Source organism: Phacochoerus africanus, chromosome 11 (assembly GCF_016906955.1).
Source record: "Phacochoerus africanus isolate WHEZ1 chromosome 11, ROS_Pafr_v1, whole genome shotgun sequence".
NCBI classification, from domain to species: domain Eukaryota; kingdom Metazoa; phylum Chordata; class Mammalia; order Artiodactyla; family Suidae; genus Phacochoerus; species Phacochoerus africanus.
Window position 1 is genome coordinate 117,175,169 of NC_062554.1, and position 26,112 is coordinate 117,201,280.

Here is a 26,112-nt window from a genome sequence, read left to right on the forward strand (position 1 = left end):
TTCTCCTGACCAGACCTTGTGGAGGGACAGGCCCAGCTTTGGCTTCGGGTGTATGTTACCGAGATGGTGGCAAACGTGTCCAGGGAACAGCCCCCCGCCCCGTGGCAGTCTGGGAGTGCTGTGGGAGAGGGCTTGGTCCGCCTTGGTCCTTGCATGTGCGGGGTTGGCAAGGGAGGTGCTGCCTTTGAAGGCAACGCAGCCCGGCCCTGGGGGATGGGGGTGGGGGGATGCAGGGCAGACATGGCAGAGGGAGACCAAATTTTGGTTCACATAAGAATTTTCTAGCATTCAGAATGTCTGACAGCACGTGCCTGTGAAGCAATGAACTCTCTGACATGGGAAATACTGAAGCTGAGGTTGGATGACCTTTGTTCATTCAAGAGGCTTCCTCTGGGAAGGGACCAGGAGGACCCTGAGCTGGCAGAATCTGGGCTTGGATCCCGGGAACCAAGATCAGAATCATTTGGGGGTGGGGGAGGTGGAAAACACAGATCCCAGGAGCTCCGCCCCAGACCCGCTGAGTAACAGTCTCCAGGAGCTGTATCAGGATGCACATGCTGTGAAAACCTCCTGGGGTTCTCCAGCAGGAGCAGGAGCGAAGCGACCCTGGGAACCGCAGGCTGACATTCCCCTAGTGGCCTCGGAGATACGGTGCTCAGACCCCTCCTGGGGAGACTCGGCTTTGCGCCCTGGGCTCTGCTTGGTGCTCGCACTTAGCACAGCTACCACCCTTCTCCTACCCCAGCCGCCGCCACCGCCACCCCCACCCCGACCCCCGCCCTCCTCCTCTGATGGAGAGCCCCTCCCCACCACTCCCTTGGAAGGCGGAGGAAGCAGCTGCCATGCTCCTGAATTGTCTCACTTGCCCAGCCGGGTCAGGCTCGGACAAAGCCCAGTTAAAATCACATATTCATAATGAAAGTGTTAGGAGAGCCTGAATTTCAGCTGACAAACAGAACATCTCTCTCTCTCTCTTTTTTTTTTTTTTTCCTGAAATAGCGTGAAGTTCAAGTCTACATCTCCTCCGACTTGAATAAATTTACTCTCAGTCACTATAAAAGCCGCTCCTCTCACCCAGGATCTTTGAAGCTGAGGCTTCAAAGTAGACCTTCTGGTGCTTCCTAACCGAAACCCTCCGCCCTTGGATTGCTTGTGGGGATACAGAAGAAGCCGCTGTGAGGAGACAGTGGATTAATACCTGTAAGGTGTGGAGAACACCACCAGACCCAGAGAGCTCAATAACCATTGTTGTTGATCTGTCCATACTGTTTACTACTGAGACACCCATATTCCTGCCCTCATGACCCCTCCAGGCCCATGTCCCTCTTAGGGCCCAGAAAGCATCAGGGAGAAGCCAGAAAGCTCCTCTAAGCTCTTGCTATCTTGCCAATTCATTTTCACCAAATAGTGGCCAGCTCCTCCCTCCGCCACAGGCCATTCTGGGGGAAGCCCTGTCTCTCCCCTCTCCCAGTGCCCTCAGTGGCAGGTGACACAAGCTCATCGCATTTAGTCCTGCACCAAGGTGTGCAGAAGAGTCACTGGGAGCCATTTCTGAGGCTGCCAGGCTGTAACGGGTGGTGGGAAAATGGAGAATAAACACACTTCAGTGAGTGGAGCTGGGTTTTCCCTCCAGGACGCGGAAGAATCCAGATTCAAACCTGTGATACAGAGCCCCTGAGAGCTCCTGGCTAGCCACACCCTGAAAGGCTCTCAGATCCTGCCCATCTGGGGCTGACAGTGGCTTGGTGGGTGTGTACACAGGGCCACCCGCAGGGCCGTTCCACCTTGAATGCCCCCCCCCCCCCCCCCCCCCCCCCCGCCCCCGGGGACAGGCAGCTGGGGGCACCAGTTCTCTGGTGGTGAAGCCTGCAGGCTTCCAGGGAAATGTGAGCTAGAAATGCTGAGGGATAGAGGCCCTTCCAGGGCCCCTCAAGTCACACCCAAAGCCTCAGGCCCACCCTGTCATTCAGCCCATCAGTCAGCTAAGGGGACACTGGGAGGAACACAGGGAAAGTCACAGCCAAGGCCTCAGGCCACAGGAGTCTCCTCCGGGATGGGCCCTTAGGATTTATATCCAGGCTCCTGCCTTTCCCGCCACCACGGGCCACTGGGTCAGAGGGTAAATGTCCTGAGAAAACTCTGCTGGCGGTGTTGTTTTTTTAGTGTAAATATATCGCAAATACTGCATGAGACATATGCGTACTAAAAAATGAGTTGCCACTTATCTGAAATTAAAATTTAACTACGCACCCTGCATTTTTATCTGCTACATCTGGCAACCCCACCTCCCAGGGGCACCCGTCTCTAATCCATGGCCCCCAGGAAACCAGCCGCCTGCATTTTTCAAATCCTATTAAGAGTGTTCACACATGTACAGAGAGGATCACAAACGCCCCAAATCACAGAGGTAGTGAAAACAGTCACAGCTCACACTTGGCGCTTTCCAGGTCTTTCCGAGGGCCGGCACGTTGTAAGTGCAGACCTATACTACACAGATTAATTCGTTCAGTGCTCACAGCAAGTGCATGAGGGAAATGCTGTTACTATGCCTCCTTCCGCAGGTGAAGGACCCGAGGCCCAGAGAATTAAGATCATGTGGCTGAGAAAGGCAAAGCCAGGGGGTTCTGGGGCATGAAAGCAACTCCCCAACCTGTGACATGGACTTTATTTTTTACCAGAATGGGTCCTGGACCTGTGCTGAGAAGAAGACAGCACAAGTGTCTTTGGTGGGCTGGAGCTGCCAGATGGGCTGTGCCATCAGGCCGCCTCCTCTCTCCAGTGTTACAAGGGACTGTAGGATATTTATTCACACAGACACAGCTCCATTTACATTCAGGGTACTGAAGAGCATTAGCCAGCTGCCGGCCTGCCTGTTCTGGGGAGCGTTTTGGTGCACTGCCACCAGAGGCAGTTCGCAGCCGCCTGGACACATCACTGCCTGAGCAGGGTGAGCTCTGCCCCAGGACTGTGCCCCTGCCCTCTGCACGCCTGTGTAAGAGCTGCATCACTTCTGACACTTTATGCTCTGTGATGATGTGTGTACTGCTTGGCTCTTTCAATAAAAGGCAAACCCCTAAAGCAGAGAGCATGCCTTCCATCCATCCATTGACCGAATATTTTGTGAGCACTTACTATGTGCCAGGACTGCAGCTAGGGACTAGGAGGCTTTGAGGGGTGGCAGGTCTGGGTGGCCAAGACAATGAAGGAGTGATGCATAGTAGGAGGAGTGCTGAATACAGAGGGGAAGCAGGCGGGGGCAGGCAGCTGAGCCACGGCCAGGAAGAGCTTTCCAGAAGGTCAGAGGCCGCGGAGGTGAGCCCGCCACATCACACTGTGGGCTGTCAGAGCTGTGTGTGTGGCTAGGCTTGCGGGGGGTGGGGATGGGGGGAGGGAGGAAATGGAGACACAGTGGACAAGGGACCTTGTCAATCTTCCCCTCTATGTCTGTGAGGGGAAAGGAAATAGAGCAGAGGCAAAAGTGGGGTGATGTGGTTGTTTCTTTGCTTTTCTAGGTGAGAGATTTTGAGGATAATTAAAAACAGAGGGAGCTGGTGGTGTGCAGAGGCAGGGGTGCAGGATGCAGGAGGGAGGAGGCACAGAATCCGGTCACCCTCACTGTCCCAGAGGGCAGGATGCGAGCACATGCAGCTGGGGATCTCAGCCTCCCACTTCTGTCTTCCTTGTGATGCAGATGGTAAACCTCAGTGGGTCCACCTCTGCCAAAAGCTTGAGGGCAGAGGTGAGAGCTTGAGACAGCCCCCGGTTAGGGCATGAGAGAACTGAAGAGGTTCGCATCCCTGCATCTAGCTCAGAACACGGCCCACGGCTGGTACCCAAAAATGTTTGCTGACCTTGACCGCAACTGACTCTGGGTCCGTTCCCACCCCACCTGCAGGCCTCCCATAGCTTTAGCTCACATCTTAGATGGTCTCCAAGGCTCTTGGGACCCAAGCCTGCCCACGGCCCCCTCATCTGGGGCACTGCCCCTGCTCCCAGGCCCGCCCAGGGCCCTCTTTCCATTCCTCCTGCCCTGCTCTATCTTCCCATCTACCTGATGGACATCTATGCCACTGGCTCATTCCTGCCTGTGGGCCTTGGCACCTGCCACTACCTCTGCATGAGAAGCCCTCCTTCTCTTTCAGCTCTGGTTCCTCCAGGCATCACCCTCAGAAAAGTCGGGCCTAGGGAGTTCTGGCTGTGGTGCAGCGGAAACAAAACCAACTAGTATCCATGAGGATGCAGGTTACATCCCTGGCCTCACTCAGTGGGTTAAGGATCCGGGATTACTGTGAGCTGTGGTGTAGGTCACAAATGCCACTCAGAACCCATGTTGCTGTGGCTGTGGCGTGGGCTGGTAACCACAGCTCCAATTCGACCCCTAGTCTGGGAACCTCAATATGCTGTGGGTGTGGCCCTAAAAAGACAAAAAAAAAAAAAAAAAAGAAAGAAAGAAAAGGAAGGAAGGAAGAAAAAGAAAAAAGCCTCCCCTGGCCATTTTAAGTGTTGGAGCTCGCCCTCCCATTTCCCCACATCACCCCCAGCATTTGTTCACAAGGTATTGGTCTCTGTCATTCAGTGTTTCTTCTCGGAAGAATGTGAACTCGATGAGGGTCAGATCTAGTCTGTCTTGTCCCCTGTCTGGCACCTGGGAAGCACCTCACGAGTATGGAAGGAATGAATGAACGCAGAGACCCTGCCCCAGGCAGGCTGGCCTCAGCTGTGCAGGGAGAGCAGCCACGTCTTCCCGGCCCCCCACCCCTACCCCCACCGGGTCCTCCTCCTATTATTTTCCTCCTAAATTGCCTTCTGGGGATTTCCAAGAGTTGGCTTACATAGCATAATCAAGACAAACTGGTTATATAAACGAGGCCCCCTGTGGACCACCCTATGCCTTTTCTAAAATGTTATTTTTACCCCGCATTTTCTCTTCTGGGGATTAGGGCTTGTGTGGTAAGCCTTTAAGATGTGGCTCTTTGGTTTTTCAAGAGAGATTTTGTATCTCTGGCCAGTCAGAGTAATCCCTGTGGTCCACAGAGGCTGCGGAAGGAGCAGCATCTTTCTTTCCTCCTCTAGCTGGACACTGCTGGGAACTGAGACCCAGACCGCAGGGGCAACACGGAGAATGGAATCTGCTGATACTCCATCCATTTGTAGCTCGAGAGAGGCTTACTGAGCACCCGACACTGCTCTGCACACTTTCCTAGGTCATAGTCCTCCAGAATGCCACCCGATGGGCATGTCCCCATTTTATAGATGATGGCCGAGGCACAGAGACATCAAGGAAATTGCCCTAAAGTCACACAGTAGTGGAGGGGTCAGGACTTGGCTCCACAGTGTCCAACATCAAAGCCAGCACCATACCGTCTATTTCACTTTTCCCAGCCTGTCCCCAGAGCTGTGGACAGGATGAACAAGTGACTTCAGGTGCTGCCCCCCACCCCCCCTCCCTCCCTCAGATGCCTAACCAACCTGGCAGGACTCCGTGGAGCAGCCCAGACACTGGCACCAAACAACCCAGGTTGGATCCCAGCTCTGCCTTCTTCTCAACACTTCATTTCCAGGAGTAACTCCCTGTGCTTCTCAGAGATACATTCCTTGTATGACTTGGGAATTCCTTGGAGAAGCTTAAGAGCAAGAGAGATTGGGTAGGAGGAACACACCCATGAGAGAAATCTAGACGCTGAAAAATCGGAAAGGGCCCTTATTATGATCCAGGCTGAATGCCGAGTTTGAAGGATAAGGAGGCGGAGGCTCACAGTGGGGAGTGACCTGTCCAGGGATTGGGACATGTCAGGGGAAGAGCAGAGTCCATTCCCTCCTCCCCTCCTGCCCTCTCCCCTGCCCTCCCTGGTCCATCACTAGCGGAGGCGTGCTCCGGGCTGTCCATCTCCTCCACTACCGAGAGAGGATTCTGGCTTTCCTAGTGGCACAGTCTTCTCCTGACTGCAGGGAAAGCCTGGCCCTACCTGGCAGCCTGGCCACAAAGAGGGACCAAAGGGGACAGGGTCAAAATAGAACTCTCTGCTCACCTTCTCCCAGACTCTTGAGGGATTTGTGCATGAGAAAATGAACCACAGTGTGTGAGGGAAGTAGTTATGAGAGAAAATGAAGGTTTTTAAGAATTTTTTCTCTGGCCTAACGAGCCCCCTTCAAGATATTCAAGAAAAAATTTAAGTGACACACTGGTTGTTAGATAGGGCACTTCTCAGATGCCGGACTCTGAGAGTCCCAGTATTGGTTCATAACAGTATTTCTTTGAGCACCAGATATGTTCCAGGAACCCAGGACTCCAAGCTGTCCTTAAAACCATGTCTAAAAGTAGGGATCTGAGTCACTCAGGACCCTGCCCTTTATCCAGCAGGTCTGAGTCTAGAAACTACTCCAGAAATATCTATTTTCGGTCCCTTGGCAAGCATAGCTATGGCAGTGCTCCCCTCCTACTTTCCAGATATCTATGTATATTTGTCAACAGAGATTTAGCTGAAAATAAGGGTAAACCTGTGATAGAGGCTGCAATAGGGATTTATTCTTCTCACTTAAGAAGTCTGGAGGTGGATAATGGCTGCTAGTGATAATTAGGTAGCTCCATGCCGTCAGGGTTAATGTCTTGAAGGTTCTTTTGATCATTACCTCATGATTGCAAGATGGCTGCTGAAGCACCAACCATCAAATTCTTATTCACAACAGGAAGAATGGAGAAAGGATCAAGAACTTCACAGCAGAGTTCCATCTATGTGTTATCATCTAGCATTGTGTCTCATGGGAAAAGGCACTAGTAGGAGATAGGTTGGGAATGGAGTGTGGGTCAGGCAACCCACATTATCTGCCATCCTCTCCTGTGACTACATTTATTTCTGCCTAACTCAGCTGAGGTTCCTGGTGTTTAAGGTGTAGGTTGACAAGAGCTTCAGGGGCTGCCTCTTTAGGAGGAGAGTTAAATGATCCAAAAGCCTCCAAGATACAAAGATAGGAAGTCACAAATAGGAGGAAAGTAGGTGGGTGGATAAGGACGTTGGATAAGGACATTGAATCTGGTCCCGCCTCAAATTGTGCTCATTGATGAGCTCGGTCATGTCATCCTTTGATGACCAATAAGCAGTGTTTGTTTTTTTAAGAAGTATGTTTTTGTTCTTTGTTTTTATGGCATGTAGCACTGCTTAACTTAAATAATCAATGGTGGGAGATGGGAGTGGGAGGTATTTTAGTGGGGAGCTCCCCAAGGGCAGGCACTGTATTTATTCTCTTTTTGTTGCCAGTACCTAGTGTGTGAGTGTTAGGGCTCCAATGTCTTAATGCAGCCCTGTTCTATCCTATGTGTCCTCGGGGCACAGAAATCCTTTATGGCATCTTTCTTCACCACGTAGTGAGGTGTCAAGGTTGCCAGTTATGTCACAAATGATCAGCCACTAAAAAACAGTTTCAGGACCTCAGTTAGGAATGACATTTTTAAAGTTATTAAATACTTCAGACATACACCCAGGAAGAAGCTAGAGCCTATTTGGCCTGGTCTTCTGCCTTCTGATCAGGTCACTTTCACTGTGCTTGCTCTGAAGCATTTTCCAGGCCAGAGGGAAAAGAGCAGCTCCAGGGCATGGAGGTCAAGTTGTGCATCAAAGGCTTTGTCCAGGGAGGCCGAACCTTGTGCCCTTCAATGTGAGGCTGTGAGCATGTCACGGGGAGAGGCGTAGCAAAAGGGGGCGCTTAGAAGTAGATGCTTAGATGACAAGCAGAGGGGCTCCAGGTGACCCCTCAGAAGCCTGCTCGGGGCTCTAATGAGAGGGCTGGGGGTCTCCTGAGGGGATGCAGAGAGAGGTGCAGGCCTGGCTTCTCCGATCCTAACCAGAGTCAGAAACACTGCGTGTTCTCCAAGGCAGTCATGCTTTCTGGGACATAATGATGGGTTTCGTCCAGTTTTGTAAACGATACTGTTCCCAGAAGCCCTGCAAATTACAAATTTAGGCAGACCTAAATGAATATTAATCATCTGCGCCAGGAGTGCTCTGTGTTTTGTTTTGTTTTTCAGTGCCTCTTTCTCTGCTTTGAAGTCCCTACAACAGGCCCACCCGGGGAACTCTTGGACAGGTGCGCAGAGCCACTCTCTCTTCTCTCTAGGGCAGGAAGTGGGGGAAGGAGGGCGGCAGAGTAGGGGTGGGAGGACGTGAGTGGCCCCGGGGCCCGGAGGGAGTGGGCAGATCTGAGCTGGAGTCCTTCCTCTGCCATTTCTGTGGGAAGAAGGAAAGAAAAGCAAGGCAGTCGCTGTGGAACAGGCTGCTGGGCAGCCACATGCCCGTGACTGCCCATCCCTATCCTCACCCTGCCCCCCGCTACAGGTGACTGAAACGGGGCAGGCAACTGGCCCAAGAGCAATCGGCTGGGGGTCCGAAAATGGACAGAGACGTTAATCAGGTCAGTCAACCCTCAGTCAAACTCAAACCCAGAAATCCTCTCTCTACCCACTTAAAAAAAAATCTAGTGAGCAAGAGAAGCTCCGGCCAAAAGGTAAAAGGACTGACTGCTTGAGAGAATGTGCCAGGTGGTCCTGAGGATGCCGACCCAACCTCCTTTCTCCCGTCTGTCATGGGAATCCTGAGACCTCTTGGTAAACGGAGGGCTGAGGAGGGGAGGAGGGGAGAGGTGGGTGTGCTTCTTACCTCACCCTGCTTGGCTCCACCCAGGAACCGCCCTGGCCAGGTGACAACTACTTCATAGCTCTCTGTGGCAATGAGGAGGGGTCTCAGGGTGTGGAGGAAAGAGACCCTCCTGGCAGGCAGGTTTTCATCTTGCCTCTCTTCTGTTGGCAGCTAGCTCTTACCTGGGGGCAAATGCACATCAACCTGCTGGAGTTTCCTCTGTAACATGGCCTGGCTGATTCTGAAGATTTCTTTTGACCATGTCAGCTGATGAAAGGTACTTTGAAAGAAATAACTGGGAAAAAAAGGGCATGCGTGGGTGTGGTGGGGAGATAGGCGGTTCCTTTTGTGTGGGCCGGTGAGGGGACCCTCCTAAGGATGCCACATCTCCGCTGCGGGAAGCGGGGAGCCAGCTGGGGTGATGGAGGAGGGAGAGTGGTCCAGCACTCCAGTGGGCTGGCGGGAACACACCTCTCCATGTGCGCTGTGAGAGGACCTATGTTCTCAGTCACAACATGGTCCTGAGTGCCTGTTGTGTGCCAAGGACCACAGTAGGTGCTGGGGAAGAAAACAAGACAAAAAACCCCACGAGATGATAAATACAGTGCCAGCCCTTGGGAGTGCTCCACTGATGCTGTGAAGTTTGGTGGGAAATAAGGCTGGAGGGCTCGGGGGTTATTAGTTCTGGTGCCTTTTTTTTTCTTTCTTTCTTTGTTTTCAGTTCTATTGAAGTTTAGTTGATTTACAATGTTGTGATAATTTCTGCTGTACAATAAAGTGCTTTCAGTTATATATGTACACACACAGGCACACACATACACATTCTACTGTGGTAGCATCAGAAACTGACACCCTCCATGTTTTTTCTTTATGGAAACTGGCAGCAATTCTGACTTCCCAAGGAGGACATGACAAAAAGAGGGTCACGCTGACAGGCCAAGTAGAGACAGGCTAACACTTAGGTGAGGTAGGCAGGTACCTGTGAGAACAGGACACTTGGAGTCCCCGACAGGAAAAAAAACACCTTGGAAGCAACTATTTATTCAACACATTTTCTGGAACACCTACTATGGGCTTAGTCCCATTCCGGATAGAGTAGGGCTGGGACTTGGTGACTGTCTGGGTGAGGTGACATGTACCCTGTCCTTCCCTCCAGATGAACCTCAGGCTCTGCAAACACCTGGCAGCCTCATAAGCCTCAGGTGCCCAAGACTCAAGCCAGAATGGTCAGCACCACAAGAGGGGCTTGTTCAGAGCGTCCCTGGTTGTGTGGGGAGCCAGGAGCCAGGAGTTGGAGGGCTACCCGGGTGGCCTCGTACCACGCACGGGGCGAAAGTGGGAGAAACTGAAGCAGAGCTGTCACACTCCCCTGGTCTACAAAGAAACCCAGCCTCTGAATACCTCTATGCCCTGGTGCTCCAGCACTGTCATAATTTCTCACGTCCCCTCCTCTGAAGGGCAGCTCCTGCACAGTCTGCTGCAGGGTCAGAGGAGAGAGGGGTGAGTGGAGAGAGGGCGAGGGCTGGAGGGTGGGGACTCTGAGTGTTCCTCTCCTGCAGGAGAGCAGATACAGCACTTCGGCTCAACACTGATCTCTTGCCTGCTACTGTGCACAGGCATATGGAGATTTAGCCATGCATCAGTGGCAGATGGAGCCCTTGTGATGCTCCCCTTGTGGAGGGGACACATGTGCACGTGTAAATCACAGCTCCTTTCTCATGGCACCCATCACGGGTGCTGTGGATGGATGCACAGTTAATTTCCATGGTGCATGTAGAGGTGCATGGGCAGGGAGAGTGACTATGAAATCACTGAAGGTTTCCACAGGGAAAGGGCTTAGGAATGGCAGATTCAAGGATGTTTTAGGGTGGTAAATACAGAAACTAGAAACTGTTTATTTATTCAACAAATTTCTGGGTGCCCATTATGTGCCACTGAGGAGTGCTAGAAGCTCAAACACCAGGGTGAGGGGCAGAAGTGGAATGAGGCAAAAAGGTAGGGCTTTTCTGTTTTATGATGACTTTGGAAATCAAGCTGAAAAAGCAAATGTCTTTGAACAAACTAGGAGGGATGGACAAAGATCAGAGGAGGAGGTGACTAAGGTCATGTCCATTTCCTCCAAAATCCTTGGAATCAAAGGCTGATATATCTCTTTGAGGCATAATTTGTCCTTTGAGTGATGTTTCTAGGCACGGTGAAGTAGTGTCTTAGCGATGGTGGTGGTGATAGCGTATTTAACTCACGTACGTCAACAATGAGAGACCAACAGATGGTTTTTTCTTTGGTATTGACCACATCTCAGGTAATTGAAACTTGGACATACTAAATTGTATTATATTCCAAAGCCATTTGGATTTTTAGTTTTTTTAAATTGGAATTTTTTAATTTTTATTTTTCGAAGTACTTCTAGATTTATTTTTTTTTAGACTTTTTTAAAAAGTATGATTGATTTACAATATTGTGCCAATTTCTGCTGTGCATAGAACAACCTTTAAATAGAGCAGTCAGGTAAATTGGTGCCGCCACTATGGAAAACATATATATATATCTATATATATATCTATGACTGGGTCACTTTGCTATACAGTAGAAATTAACAGAACAGTGCAAATTAACTATAATGGAAAAAATAAGAATCTTATAAACTTAAATAAATGGAAATATGAATTTAAAAAAATGGAGATTTCTCAAAAAACTAAACATAGAGTTGCCATATGATTCTGAAATCCCATTCCTGGGTGTATATCCAGAGAAAATTATAATTTGAAAAGATATATGTACCTTGATGTTTACTATAGCCCTATTTATAATAGCCAAGATATGGAAACAACCTAAATGTCCTTTGAAAAATCAATGGATAGAGAAGATGTGGGACATATATACTATGGAATACTACTCACCCATAAAAAAGAATGAAATAATGCCATTTGCAGCGACAAAGGAGTCCCTTCCAACCCTTCTGGCCCTCTTCCTTCTGGAATGCCTTTACGCAGCCAACATCTCCTAGTGGACAGGGTGGCCATCTTCCCCTGGCAGGTGCCTCCAGATCTTTGAGACTTTAAGTCTTGGGGTTTCTGGGTAAAGAGAAGTCTTGAGCACAGTTTTAAGTATGGAACATAATTATGAGAGGATTCCATCAAACCTGACACAGGGCACAGCCTCAGACCCAAATTCAGAAGACATCGCATGCCTGCTTGCAGGGGCCATTCTAATTTCGAACGAGACTAATGGTAAAGCTCTAGGCCAATTTTAACCTGCTAGGTGGATAATCTTACTCAAGGCGTTTTTGGTTTTTTGTCTGTTTGTTTGTTTTGCTGCCCACTCCCACTCCCTCCCCCTGCCCCCCACAGCACGTGGAAGTTCCCAGGCTAGGGGTCTAATCGGGGTTGCAGCTGCCGGCCTACACCACAGCCACAGCAACACCAGATCTGAGCCAAGTCTGCGACCTACACCACAACTTGTGGTAATGCTGGATCCTTAAACCACTGAGTGGGACGAGGGACAGACCCTGCATCCTCATGGATACTAGTCAGGTTCTTAACCTGCTGAGCCACAACAGGAACTCCAGCATATTTGCCTTGTTTTGTTTTAAAGTTTGATCCACTTGTTCTCTTTGTCCAAAGGATTGGGGCTTATGGGAATCCACAAACGTCTGCATAATTTCTGGACAACAGTAGAAGTGACTTCTCTGATTAAATATAGAGAGCCTCTAGCAAGCCTGGGCATTGGTTTTTAAAAAGGAAAAGGCATGAGGCCATCCAAACATGATATACACCATAAGCAGTGTCTTACTTTCCCCAGGCATTAATTACTTCTTCGAAATCCTACTGCCACCAGATTCCTGGTAAAGCTGGTCGGGGAGATCTTGCTATGCTTGCTTTGGGGGTTGACAAATAGCACATCTCTTTTTTATATGTTTTGAATAATTTTATTTATCTTTTTGTTAAATGTAGTCTGAGGGTAGGGTCTTTAAAATCCCTTTTTTTAATTTGATTTTTAAAAAATTATTTATTTAAGTCCACACCCACGGCATATAGAGGTTCCCAGGCTAGGGACTGAATCGGAGCTACAGCTACACCACAGCCATAGCAACTCAGGATCCAAGCCGCATCTGCTACCTACACCACAGCTCATGGTGATGCTGAATCCTAGACCCACTGAGGGAGGCCAGGTATTGAACCCATATCCTCATAGATCCTAGTTAACCACTGAGCCACAAAGGGAACTCCTTTGTTTGATTTTGTTGATGAAGCAATGTCAACCAAAAAAAAAAAATGCATTCGTTTTAGGTAATTCCCATAGTCCAGTCAAATTTCTTTTAGCCCCCATTTATTTATTTTTTTGAACTCTTGAAAGTATTTTATTTTTAGCTGCACTCATACCATGTAGAAGTTCCCAGGCCAGGGCTTAAACCTGTGCCACAGCAGTGACCTGAGCCACAGCAGTGACAACAATGGATCTTTAACCCACTAGGCCACCAGGGAACTTCTTTTGGCCCCTTTTAGAATCATTTTATCCATTTTTCTTGTGCAAAGCATGGTTTAAAAATGAACAAACATTTCTTGTTGTATTGAAGATGGGTCTCTGCCATGTTTTAACAGCGGCTTTTGCAGCTCTGTCAGCAAAATGAACTACTGATGTCTGAGCAGGCAGTTGTAAAGCTCCTAACAAATCTGCTTTCAATTGGACATTTTTTTTTTCTCATTCTCATTGATGGCAAAAGTCCCCTATTTAAAAAAAAAATTGCAAAACAGATACCAAACACATATTTACTACAAATACATATTTTCATTTAAAGTCCAGAACCAAAAATTGCACCTCTAGTAACTATTAACTAACTCAGAAGCTTATGCTGATTTAATTCCAGACAGAACATAAGCTTTCAGAATTTCATAAGGCTGTACCACATAGGAAGACTTAAGTTGGCCTTTCTTTCCTTCTTTTTTTTTTTTTTTTTTTTTTTTGCTTTTTAGGGCCACACCCTTGGCATAAGGAAGTTCCCAGGCCTGGGGTCAAATCAGAGCTACAACTGCTGGCCACAGCCACAGCCACAGCAACTGTGGAATCCGTGCCTTGTCTGCAACCTACACCATAGCTCACGACAATGCTGGGTCCCTGACCCACTGAGTAAGGCCAGGGATCAAAATCACATCCTCATGAATCCTAGTCGGATTCGTTTCCACTGCACCACAATGGGAACTCCTAAAATAGGTTTTTAGGTTGAATCATGATAACACCCTAGTCTAAGCCACCAATAACCCTCGACTGATCACTTCCTAACTGCACTCTTGCCCTCATCTATCATTCACCACAAATGCGACCATGCCATTCCATTTTACCCTTCTATTTAACTGCTTTTATAACAAAATTCAAAATTTCAACAGTGCCCTGGAAGGCTCTCCATATCTACTGGGCTCTTTTCCCTCTTCAAACTCATCCCACACTCTTCTCTTCCTTGACTATTAATGGTCCAGCCATTATTGAGGCTGTGGCTACTCTAAGAAACCCTACAAATACACTGAAATGAAGATTATATTAAAACATAAAAACCCACATTAAGTTAGAAAGTTTATTGGTGTTACAATGTACATTTCCTTTAAGCTTTAGTTAACTAATATGTTATTTTTCTAAGAAATGGTAATATATGTTTGATTTTGACATCCTGCAAAGATTAACTCAAATGTAAAAATGGTTTCTATTTACATGAAAGAGTTAAACACAAACTTAAATAAAACACTGCCTTCTTAAAATAATAAGTTATTTAAAAAAACTGAGTTCCTTTGATAACTAAAGGTACCTTATTGCATTCTTCCAAATATATGGAAATTAACATGACCTACAATGCTGACATCTTGAAATAAAACAAAACCAAAAAAGACAGACCAAACAAAACCCATAATAATCTGTTTCTATTTAAATGCATTCAAAGAGTGCATTAACTCTCTGCTTTCTCTCTTGATGACTTTCTGGACATCTACCTAAGTAAAGTTCTTTAAATGAAGAATCTACATGTTAATATTCTTTCTATATCTTTGCAAAAGGACATTCATCAGTCTTGGAAAAGAAGCCCGCCTAACATTGTTCTGGTTTATGAGAGGTGTAACTTTTGAATGATAGTGATCTTTCCTCTCAGAGTTAATTCTGAGTCCAAAAGTATATCAGGTTCTTAACTCCCAGATGTTAGTTAAGATATAATTGTCTTGAAGCTCTGAAAACTGAAAAATTTACTTAAGTTTGAGGCTAACTCATTTGGCAGTAAAAACTGAACTGACCTGATGCAAGACTATTTCTAGTCTGTTAATCTCACATAATGTGAACATTCCTACATTTTGCTGCAAAAATAATGTGTTCGATAATGGAGTATTGCTCTATTGGAGGGTGTTATATAATACCTACTCTATTACTTTTCCAAAAGCCAAGAAGTTCTAAATTCAAAAATGCACTTGGCCCAAGTGTTTCAGAAATGTGGACCTGTAGTAGGTTTCAATAATATTAAACAGAGGGATACAATGGGATAATCTGATTATCCTTATTATCCATATACTTATTCACACCAAGCTTTTCCAAATGTCTATTTTTATAAAATATGTGTGGCATATAATTGTTTATCTTTTTCTAAAAAATGTTCAAAGTAACTCAAACAGAAAGCTTGGCATTACTTTTGCTTGATCTGCTACTCTAACTTTTCCTTTTACAAATTGAAAACAATGTACACAATTAACTAGACCATCTAAGAGATTATATGGCTTGAAAATTTGTGAATTAGGGCTTCAAATTCTTTTCCTCTAAATGAGGGGCTGGCAAACTATGGTCCGTGGGCCAGATCCAATCCTTCACCTACTTCACTGCTACACTCATTTATTTCCATGTGGTCTGTGGCTGCTTTTCTGCTACAAAGGCAGAGTTAAGTAGTTGTGGCAGAGACCATATGACCTGCAAAGACTAAAATATGTACTATTTGCCCTTGAAAGGAAAAAGTTTGCTGACCTTTACTCTAAGTTGATCATCCCAGGATGGCACTAATTCCTAGGACTATCTGATAGTCATGATTTTATAAAAATAAGTCAGCTTGTCTGCATTTAGGGCTTATTTAGGGCCTTATGTGTAACACTTCAAAGGCAAAGAGAGAGAGAGCTGTCACAGACTGATATTCCCTTTCTGTTTGAATGTGATCTCAACAAGTCACAATGTTAGACCCCTGGCCAGATCCAGCGGGACTGAGGAGTACATACTTGCTGATGACATAAATCTGGTCAGAGAATGAAAATGGAAATTCATAAGGTAAAGTTATTAATCTTTCCACCTACTGTAAACATTAAATTCTCTGAAAGGAATCCATATACTTTAGGTTGACATGCATAATTCCAAAGAGGTGGGGAAATGGGGACCTTACAACTTATTCATCCTTATTCTGGAGTTCATGTGTGCTACTTCTTGAAAAGATAAGATTATCTCTTGCCATATTTGACAAAAAGTTTCCCAGCTCAACTGTGGCTCAATAAACTTTTATTATTTTTTGTTATTTATTTTTATTCAAAAGAATTTGTTTCCCTATCACAAAAATTAGATAACCATACCACCAACAGCAGCAAAGTCCATAGAGTTATATTGATGGTGGAGAGTTCACTGGGTATTCCCAATGTCCCAAAGGTCATAAAGGAGGAAAAAAAGGAAAAAAAATACTCAAAGCAAATCCAAAACCCACGATGACTCTGGGGAAAGACATCACACGACAATTTGTCTTCTCTTATTGTCAGCTGCAGATGTATTTCAGCAGAATCAAGTACAATTTAACTTGAGTAAACCCTTCATACCAATTCCAGCACCTAACAGGGAGAAAAAAGAACCAGTTTAATGAAATAGTTTTAAAATATAGAAAGAGTTTAATCAGTCTTTATTATACTGTCAATGGAGAACCAAATCAAGTAAACTTTTCCCAACTGCTAAAATGTCAAATAATTTGAAGGAATTAGACATTAATCAATTTAATAGTTGCATGAACTCTTTTAGATTGATTTTCTCCATAATTAGGGCGCCTTCAACATAAACTACATAAAACATATAGATAAATGAACTGGCTGATGCATAGCATGAATGTAACATTTTGGGAACATATGTTGGTATCTTTCTATATTCATAAGAAACATTTTAATAAAACAGAAGACAGAAAAGCATTAGTTCCAGGAGCTAAATGTATCTCTGGTTTGGATTTACTGAGTGACCTTAGGCAGAACACTTAGCCTTTCTGTTTCAATTAACCTGTTAAATGGAGTTAAAATATTATCTTGTACCAGTAAAGTAACAGTTAATAAATCATTGTATACATAGAGATTTACATGTACTATGTAAATACAAATGTTGAACAGACTGAAAAAAAGAGAAACATTTTAAGTATTGCTGTTTACAATTTTAATCTACTTCTTCATTGATAAACAATTTATAGTGATAAAGGAATACGGAACCTAAAATCTTGTCTTTTCCTACTGCTTCATTTATTTCCCAATCATCTTGGTTTCAAGATATTTTGTTATTAAAGCAGTACCTTGTCATATAAGAAAGCTGTTGTATTTCGAAAACTAAAAAAAAGAAGTTATAAAAAGAATAGAAGAAAATGGCTGAGAAAGGACATTGGGTATGAGGACAATTATGAACAGTGTCAAAAGAATTACATTAGATGGAGATTGTAATTCTAGGTGGCAAAGAATTAAAGAAGCAACTTATCTCTTGCTGTGCTAATGTCTGACATATACCTGTGTTTCTGTAGGGCTTTTTGTCTTTACATTTGGGAAGCAGGCTACTTAACATAAAAGGTTAGTGCTGTTGAACAAAAACCTTCGATCTGACACTGAGACTCTCTATATATGTAGCTTTGAGCTTTCTGCACATATATTAGCAATCCTAATTGTCCTAAAGGCCAAACTTGTTGAAGAATAAGGTATAGCTTTTTCAATACACGCCTTGCCATGGGACTAAAGAGAAACTGAGAGACTACCGAGAGCTATTTCAAACAGAGATTCCAGGACCTTCTACCAGCTTGCTTGAGGCTTCCATAACATAGCACTGATGAGTTCAAAAGCCTGGCTTTTGTCCATGGCTCTCTAATGAGGCTTTCTAAATAGAGAAATTAGCTACATAAAAGGAAGAATATCATGTAAATTAATTTGATTAGCTAACAGTGCAGTTCTGCTTCGAGTTTTCTCATTTCATTTCCGTAGGACAATGTATAAGGCTTGGATTTGCTCTCCTGGTTGCTGGGTCATTCTCCACTCAGGATGAGTAGAAGGAAGCCATGGCAAAGTTAATGCTCAGGGGCAGGGGAAATAGATACATATTCCTGTTACTTCTATGATCAGCAGAGAATATGTGGAAAGAACTGGTGCCTACAGAATAAGCACTAATCAAACCCCTGTACTACAAACCTCCAAAATGATATTTTGTTTAAAAGTTCACTGCTTAGCTCAGGATTTATTTATCCAATGTATTATGTCCAAGTGCTGAATATCCAGTGGTATAGCTAGATGAAATTTTTACTTCCTTGAATTCCTAACTACAAAGAAAAGTATGTGTTGGGAGTTCCCGTTGTGGCGCAGCGGTTAACGAATCCGACTAGGAACCATGAGGTTGCGGGTTCGGTCCCTGCCCTTGCTCAGTGGGTTAACGATCTGGCATTGCCGTGAGCTGTGGTGTAGGTTGTAGACGCGGCTCAGATCTCGAGTTGCTGTGGCTCTGGCGTAGGCCGGTGGCTACAGCTCCGATTGGACCCCTAGCCTGGGAACCTCCATATGCTGTGGGAGTGGCCCAAAGAAATAGCAAAAAAGACAAAAAAAAAAGAAAAGTATGTGGAAAACTATGTGTGAATTTGCGAATGCGACTGTGAGCAAAAGGATATTAGAGTTTTCAGTTTACATCAATGGCACAATCACATGATCAATCAATTTTCAAATGAACACTTAGAATACATTTTCTTCCCCTAGCAACGGAGGAAAAACCTACTTGTCATGGGAGAGAAACATGAGGAAGAGAGAAATAAAATAAGAGTAAGACATTTTTAAATCTAGTGAAATGTCTAAGCATCTCCTGCTATATCTTGATCTTGTCCCTGAATACCCTGTGGGGTAGCTGCACTGACATAATAATAGAAGCTAAACAGGGTTTGGCCCACAGTGAATGCTTAATAGTCTTCATCTGTTTTTCATTCTGACCACCTTTAAAATCCCTTCAGCGTTTGTTTAACTTCTAACAAATACTATCATTTACTCTACAGTTGCAAGCTGCCTACTCTTTCTGCCTTCAATCAAAGCCACTTCCAGGCAGACAGAGACCCACGATTTGGCATGCTTGCTAGGGCTTAATGCAACTCTCTATTTCCATGTTATAGTTATAGTCTGTTACAGCCTAAACATGAATCTGAGTTTAAAATGGAGATGTATAAAATAGCTTACCTTAATTGTACCCTGACTGTTAGCAGCAATCAGCACATTGGACTCCTAGAAAAGAACAAGAACTTTTAGAGTAGAGTGAAGGATCTCCTGGAGGGTAGTCCAAGAGAATGATTTCCTCTTCACCCTTCTTTCTTCACTTTGCCCTAAGGCACATCTAACTGGAGAACCAACTTTAACATGGTTATAACTATGAATTATAAACACAAAATCCTTGTGAGGATTAAGTTTTAATAAAAAAAAAGTTGGAAGCAGAGTAGGAAACTTTCAAATGCAAAAGAAAAATAAAAGAAATAACAGATTGCCCTACTAGGAGGAAAGGCAAGAGAAACAAAGACCAAAATAAAAAGCAAATAAGAGTAACTTGAGAAAAATAAAGTATACAGTCCTCCACAGAAAACTTCATTCACTTTCTTCCATAAGACACCAGTAATTGGCATACCTTTCTATGGATAGCTATTTGGTAGTAGGAAAACCAGGTAAAACAGAATGTGACTATCTAGGAGAAGGAAAGCTACCTTTCTTTTTAATTGTTCTATCACTCACTATATGCATTTTTAATAACCTTGGTGATTACTTGAAACAGAATGCATGTGGTAACACATTTTTTATATTCTGAGTCTTAAGAAAAAAAATTTCTCTGGAAAACAGAAAGGGGGAAAGAAGGAATGGACAAGACTGAGTTTACCATTGAGTAAGGAGAGCTGGGACATGTCTTCATTGGAAACAGTGTCTAACAAGCACTGGGGCTTGGGAGTGTACACGAGTCTTTCAGCTTTTCAGAGCAAGCAGCTAAAAGAAGGTAAACAGACTCAGAACTGCCATAGAGGCCATATGGCTCATGGGAAGACCAAGTCCGAACAATAGCTTGAGAAACAACATAAAGAGGATTTTTCCCTCTGCTATGGGAACACATGTCAGGTAAATGAAACATTTATAGCCCAAATCTCAATGAAGGACAGGACCTGCCTGAACATCCCACAGGGTTCATCAGAAAGTGATGAAGAAAGAAAACTCCTGATGTGTACTTGGGAAAGTTATGTCAGCCACTCTGAGTTAAACTTCATTTCTATTTTTTAACTTTCTCATTCCTTGTAAGTTACTTTTGAAAAACGCTCACCTTGTTGCTACTTGGGGGATGAGAATATTCTTTGGATGTAGTCGGTGGTGACAGCATCAAGAGCCAGTTGTATCAAGAAGGAATAATACTCACTCTGGAGATGAGTATGGGAATTGTTGATGATGGGGTTGGGGACACCCCACCCCCCCACCCCCCCGCAAATATGGCACCTTGGCATAATGAATACTTCAAGCTGAAGGAGTTTGAGAAAATAGCAGAAGCAGGAAGATCACTCTGACCTCCCACACCCCTTGCCCTTTCTTCCTAAAACAGGTCATAAAACCCTCTCCCCAGAGTAAAGGAGCCTCCTTATTTCCAACAACAAATGAATGCCAAGAGGAATCCGAATAAGTGGGCCTTGCCACGTTTCCTGCAGCTTTCTACTCCTGAGTACAACTACCTCTCACTCCTTAACCCACCACGTTGCTACAGGACTACCCACTCGTCATCAAACACAGCAGAAAATACACAGGTCTATTTCATTTCCTTATGAAGGCTCTCGTATTATGTAAAACATAATAAACCTGTTTGCCTTTTTTCTGTTAATTTGTTTCTGTCAGCATAATTTTCAGGCCCAGATAAGGAACCTCAAGACCTTTAAGGAAAACCTCTTCCTCCCCACACAGCTATTTTCCTAGCTGAGCTTTTGCCTTAAATCAGCACATGTGTTCTTAGCAACACAGGTAACAGCATTCACTACCAGAATGAGTTTCAGTATCCACCTTGGGGAGTTATGGGCTACTGCTGGGACTGAATGTACACAGAATTAATGCTTCCATGTGGGGGTGGGGGAGAGGTGTTGAATAAGGGGGATTTAGGATTTATCTTCCCTTTTAGCAAAATCAATTCAGAAAGTGGTTAGAGTGAGTTCTGGGTATCCTTAGGGAATATAATAACTCACTCTGAGCTGCTCAAGAGGCAGAATTTCTACATCTGCCTCAGAAAACAACAAAAGGAGGCACTGTGGTGTAATGTGGATTTCCTTCTAGCAAGAACTTTAAACAAGCTGGTGTGACATCACAACTGCCACCAGAGAACCCAGAAATGTTTCTGCTGTGAACGCTATCCAGAAATGAAACTATGAATAGATCAATCTAGTTTCTGTTTGTGGAAAGACTCCTGTCTCCAAGAAAGCAACTACTACCATAATTACATGCTACAGTCACCAAGAATTTTTCCCTTTGCTATGGGAACACATGTCAGGTTAATGAAACATTTATAGCCCAAAGCTCTCTTTCTATTATGTTGGTTCTAGTCACCTTTTAATGCAGAGAAAGATAGAAAAACCTGGTGGAGGTGAGGACTCACCCTGAGGGGGAGGGGGAATCCACCTCTGCCAGTAACAGAGGTTATGAATTAAACAATTTAAATTTGTAATTCTCAGTGGAAGGACATTTGAAAAACTGGTATAGTATCATACAGTATGAAAGATTATGTTCAATATAAACAAAAGAATCTAGTTAGATCACCACACAATTTAGTTTGAAGTCTGTGCAATTACTACACTAAACCCAAGGAGGAAGACATCTGATAACAACCGAACGAGAACACACAATGTCTTTTTGTAAGCTGAGGACTATTTTGGCATCAAGAGGTGACCACATTAGGTGCTACCAGAGAGTTAACTTTAAACACCTTTTCCTGCGGAGACAGGAAACTATCTCATTTACAAATAGGCCATCATAGAAAGTGATTGCCCAGTTGGAATTGTCTTTTAGGGCTAACATATAGGTGACAGAGTGTCCTAAGAACTTTTAGAAAGAGTCAGAACTATTCAAATTAACAAACAATGAAAGAAAAATAATTGCTTCACTTCTCAGTATGCTCCTCCCTCCAAAGACCATGACTGTATTAAAAAGGGATTTAGGATTAAACTGTCTTTCAGAGAGCCAGATATTAGCTTAAGATAAATGGACTTTTGCACTCAACAGAAAAATAAAACCAGTATTTTACTTCAGCAGATATGGAAGTAAGTACAAGGTTTTTACTGTAGGTTTTGAGTGATTCTTGTTTGCATTTTGAATGACTAGTAATTCTTAGCTGTAGCTGTAGCCTGCCAGAGGCCTGATGTAAGAAAGTTCTGGCTCAATGGGTTGTTTTGACTCGCTAAATAAAATAAAAGTCAGCCAGTAATTCTCATTATTTTCTCCTTCTTTCTTGAAAATTGCCAGTTTTACTGCAAAGCCCTCCTCAAGGTTAAGATAATAATGCATGTACTATTTTCTTTTTAAGATAAAGAGTTTAAGAAAAGACAATGGAAAAATTAGCAGCAATTCTTTTATAAAAATAGAAGACATGTACATAAACATATACAAACTTGCTTATTACAAAATCTAAGACATTAATTACACTTAAACTGAAACAAAACCAGCAACCACTGGAATCATCTTCTCTTTGCTAGCCTGCCTGTAAAAGTACCATTATAGCTACTACATTAAAATCCTGAGCAAGTTGAGAATTAGTAATTATTCACTTAGTTTACAATGGGAGGATTTATTCTTAGAAATAGTCATACTTGATTTTAAATGTGAAGTAATTTTATTAGATACATAAATATGTAATTTTAAAACACTTCTATTTCTGGCTGTGATGGAATAAATAGAATAAATTTGCTTTCCTACCTTAAGCAAATAGAAAACTGAACAAAATATGTAAGACAGTACTGGATAACAGGCAGTACAGGACTATGATCACTACAAGAAGAGAAATAAAGAAGGTCAGTCCTATAATAACCCTCGCTTTCTGCTTGGAGGCAACTTCTGGACTACACAGCAAAGAAGGAAGATCTAAATAGAGCACAGAGGCTCTAAACAGACTGCAGCAGACTCACTAAGTTGAGGTGACAGAGGTGTAAGTACAGGTTGTAGGGCAGCTGCAATGCGTACGGCAGAGTACCTCAGAGGAGCAAGTGACCCTAGAGTTCCAGGAATACGTGTAAGGGGTCCCCTCGATTGTAAGTCAGAATAACAAACTGCATGCTCATAGGTAAAATTACACAAAGTCAGGAAAATAACCATGAAAAGGGAAAGTACAACCAACTGTTGAGAATCTATAACATTATCAAATGCGAGAGTACACACAAGATTAGATGTTTTAATTTTGACCAACCAGAGAGAAGAGACCTCACTGAACATTCAGGGCATTTAGAAGAGTTGCATAAGGGTCATGCCTTAACACTAGGGCTAAACAAGCCTTAAAGTAAATACTTCTGTAGACCAGGGATCAGCAGACTACAGCCTATGGATGAAATATAGCCCCTTGCCTGTATTTTGTATTTCAGTTTTAGCATGGTCATTTATTTACAGCTGGCCCTCTGGTTCCACATCCACGGATTTAACCAAATGTTTTTCTTCTTTTTCTTTTTTCTTTTTTTTGGTTTTTTTTGTCTTATGAGGGTCACACCTGCAGCATATGGAGAATCCCAGGCTAGAGGTACAATCAGAGCTATGGCTGCCAGCCTAAGCCACAGCAACGCCAGATCCAAGCCGTGTCTGTGACCTACACCACAGCTCATGGCATGCTGGATCCTTAACCCACTGAGCGAGGCCAGGGATCGAACCTGCAACCTCACAGTTCCTAGTCAGATTCATTTCTGCTGCGCCACAATGGGAACTCCCCTAACCAAATGTTTTTAGATTAAAATTATTTTGTAAAAAAAAATCCAGACAGTTCCAAAACACAAAACTTGAATTTATTTGCTGGCAATTATTTACATTTTTTTTTACAACTATGTACATGGCATTTACACTGTATCAGGCATTATAAATACTCTAGAGATGACAAAGTATACAGAAGGATACACTAGGTCACATGTAAATATTATGCGATTTTGTATCAAAGAGCATCCAGGGATTTTGATATCTGTTGGGAGTCCTAGAACCAATCCCCTGTGAATACTGAGGATTGAATTGTATACATTGTCCATAGTTGCTCTTCTACTACAGTAGCAGAACTGCAACAGAGATCGTGTGGCCTGCAAAGCCTAAAATCTTTGCAATGTGAGTCCTTTAAGAAAAAGTTTGCTAACTGCTACTTTAAAGTCACCCTAATAAAGCTTAGAAAGTCAAAAGAACTAAGTTTATCTCCAAACACTTCACTTTCTGTCAAAACAAAGTCAATACTCTTAAAACAATTCAACAAAATCTAGACATTCAACAATTCACAATGCTTTCAAGGGGCAAAAAGCATGACCTATAACTAGGAGAAAATTCACTGAATAGAAACAGATCTAGAAATGAAAAAGACAATGAAAGTAGCAAATGAGCATTTTTACAGTATAATTATATTCAAATATTTAAAGGAAACAATGAACTTAATGAGAAAAGAAATGGAAGACATAAGTATGAAAACCAAATGGAATAAAACACCATTAAATTTGACATTACAGAAAAAAAAAATGAAGCAGAGGGAGAAAAGGCTAAGAAGAAAGGAAAAAAAAAAGGTTAGTATTTGAGTGAACAATAGGACAATATATACTCTAATAAATGTGTAATTGGAATTCCAAATGAAAAGAGAAGGGGAAGAAAAGGTATATGAAGACATAAGACTAAAATTTTTCCAAATCTGAAAATTATAAACTCATAATCTAAGAAGCTCAACATTTCAGTGGAAAAAAAGCATAACACTACATTAAGGCACATCATAAACTACTAAAAATGAGTAAGAATGAGAAACTCTTGAAAACTGCCAGAGGAAAAAAGGTCACAATACATAAAAATTGAGTAGGGAGATCAGAAGGGGGTGCTCCCACACCCTACAAGGATATTATAGCCTAAAGGAAGAAGGCATACTCCCCCTTCTTGCCTGGCAAGAGTTCAGCCAACGAGACAGTCACAGCTTAGCTAAGAAAAAGTCATAGATTCTGTTTACCAAGTTCTCCAGCGTCCTCTCTATGAAAGAGTTTGCCTCTCTGTCTTTGCTGGGAACTTGCATGTGGCTCTCCATGACTGGAGACCTTGAAATGCAATTCTGTGATCCTGAATAATCTCATTTTTACTGGAGAAATAACCAGCAGTCTACTTGTTTTAGGTCAAAATATTTCGGTAGCCCGTGCAGGGATCCAGAGAAGACCTCCAACAACTCCAAGGCCGGTGAGCAAACAGGTGTGATACCCACATTGAACCCACTGTTGCTCACTGCTTTTCTGCAGACCTTGGGGTTTGAGGGTAAATGTTTCTCCTGGATCTAAGCTTTCACTCTCTTTGTGGTTTTGAAGCTTGCAAGGTTTTATTCGGGACCTATTTTAAGGCTTTGTCCTTTCTGGTTAAGTCCTTGTTCTGTATGCCAGCACTCATCTGGCGCTTTGGCCTAATTACTGAAATCAGGCTGTTCTGATTGAAACTGTGTTAGCTTTCAGTCCATTCCTTTGGAACAGGGGGTTTTTCACTGGGATTGTGCTAGTTAAGCCTTTGGCTTGCCTCCTTAAGAATTAGGCTATTTCATTAGTGTTGTGCAGCTGGTAGCCTGGCTCGTTCAGGACTGAATGGTAATAAGCCTACAGCTTACTTGACCTATTTGAGCTGTTTAGGCTGTTTGAAAATTGTTCTTTGATTCTAGAGAAAAATTTCTGAGAAATGGGACCCCAGTTACCTTCATACTTTGAGGGTCTCCCCCACCCCTATGGGGACTTCGGCTAATTTTGTGTTTAAAAACCAAGTTCCTTCTTTAGGTACATTTCTAACTAAACAGATCAACCTAACCAAAGTATTCTTGGTATTCCAATGGCCATTACAGGTAACTTTTGAAATTCCTAAATTTTCTTTTTAAAAAACCAAATCATCCTGATATTTTTTATTTGTTTTATTTCTGATGGTACTGAAGCTGATTCTGGAAACACTGACCATCTGTCACTATTGAATCAGTTTGCCCTTCTCATGGGCAAAATCTCCAACTAATACTGGCAAACTATTGGTGTACCTTGCAT

At 43.7% G+C, this 26,112-nt stretch overlaps 1 protein-coding gene across 3 annotated transcripts in view; it reads right to left on the bottom strand.

Annotated features, from left to right (window-relative positions):
* Positions 1-14,185: 14,185 nt before the first annotated feature.
* COP1 (COP1 E3 ubiquitin ligase) overlaps positions 14,186-26,112 on the bottom strand; it is a 200,655-nt gene continuing 188,728 nt past the window's right edge. For all 3 annotated transcript variants that reach the window (XM_047753827.1, XM_047753829.1, XM_047753828.1), the window contains 2 exons: positions 19,073-19,117; positions 14,186-16,456 (listed from right to left, as the gene is read on the bottom strand). In XM_047753827.1, the coding sequence (XP_047609783.1) occupies positions 16,439-16,456; positions 19,073-19,117 (63 nt within the window). In that variant the 3' untranslated portion in view covers positions 14,186-16,438. The remainder of the gene's footprint in view (positions 16,457-19,072; positions 19,118-26,112) is intronic.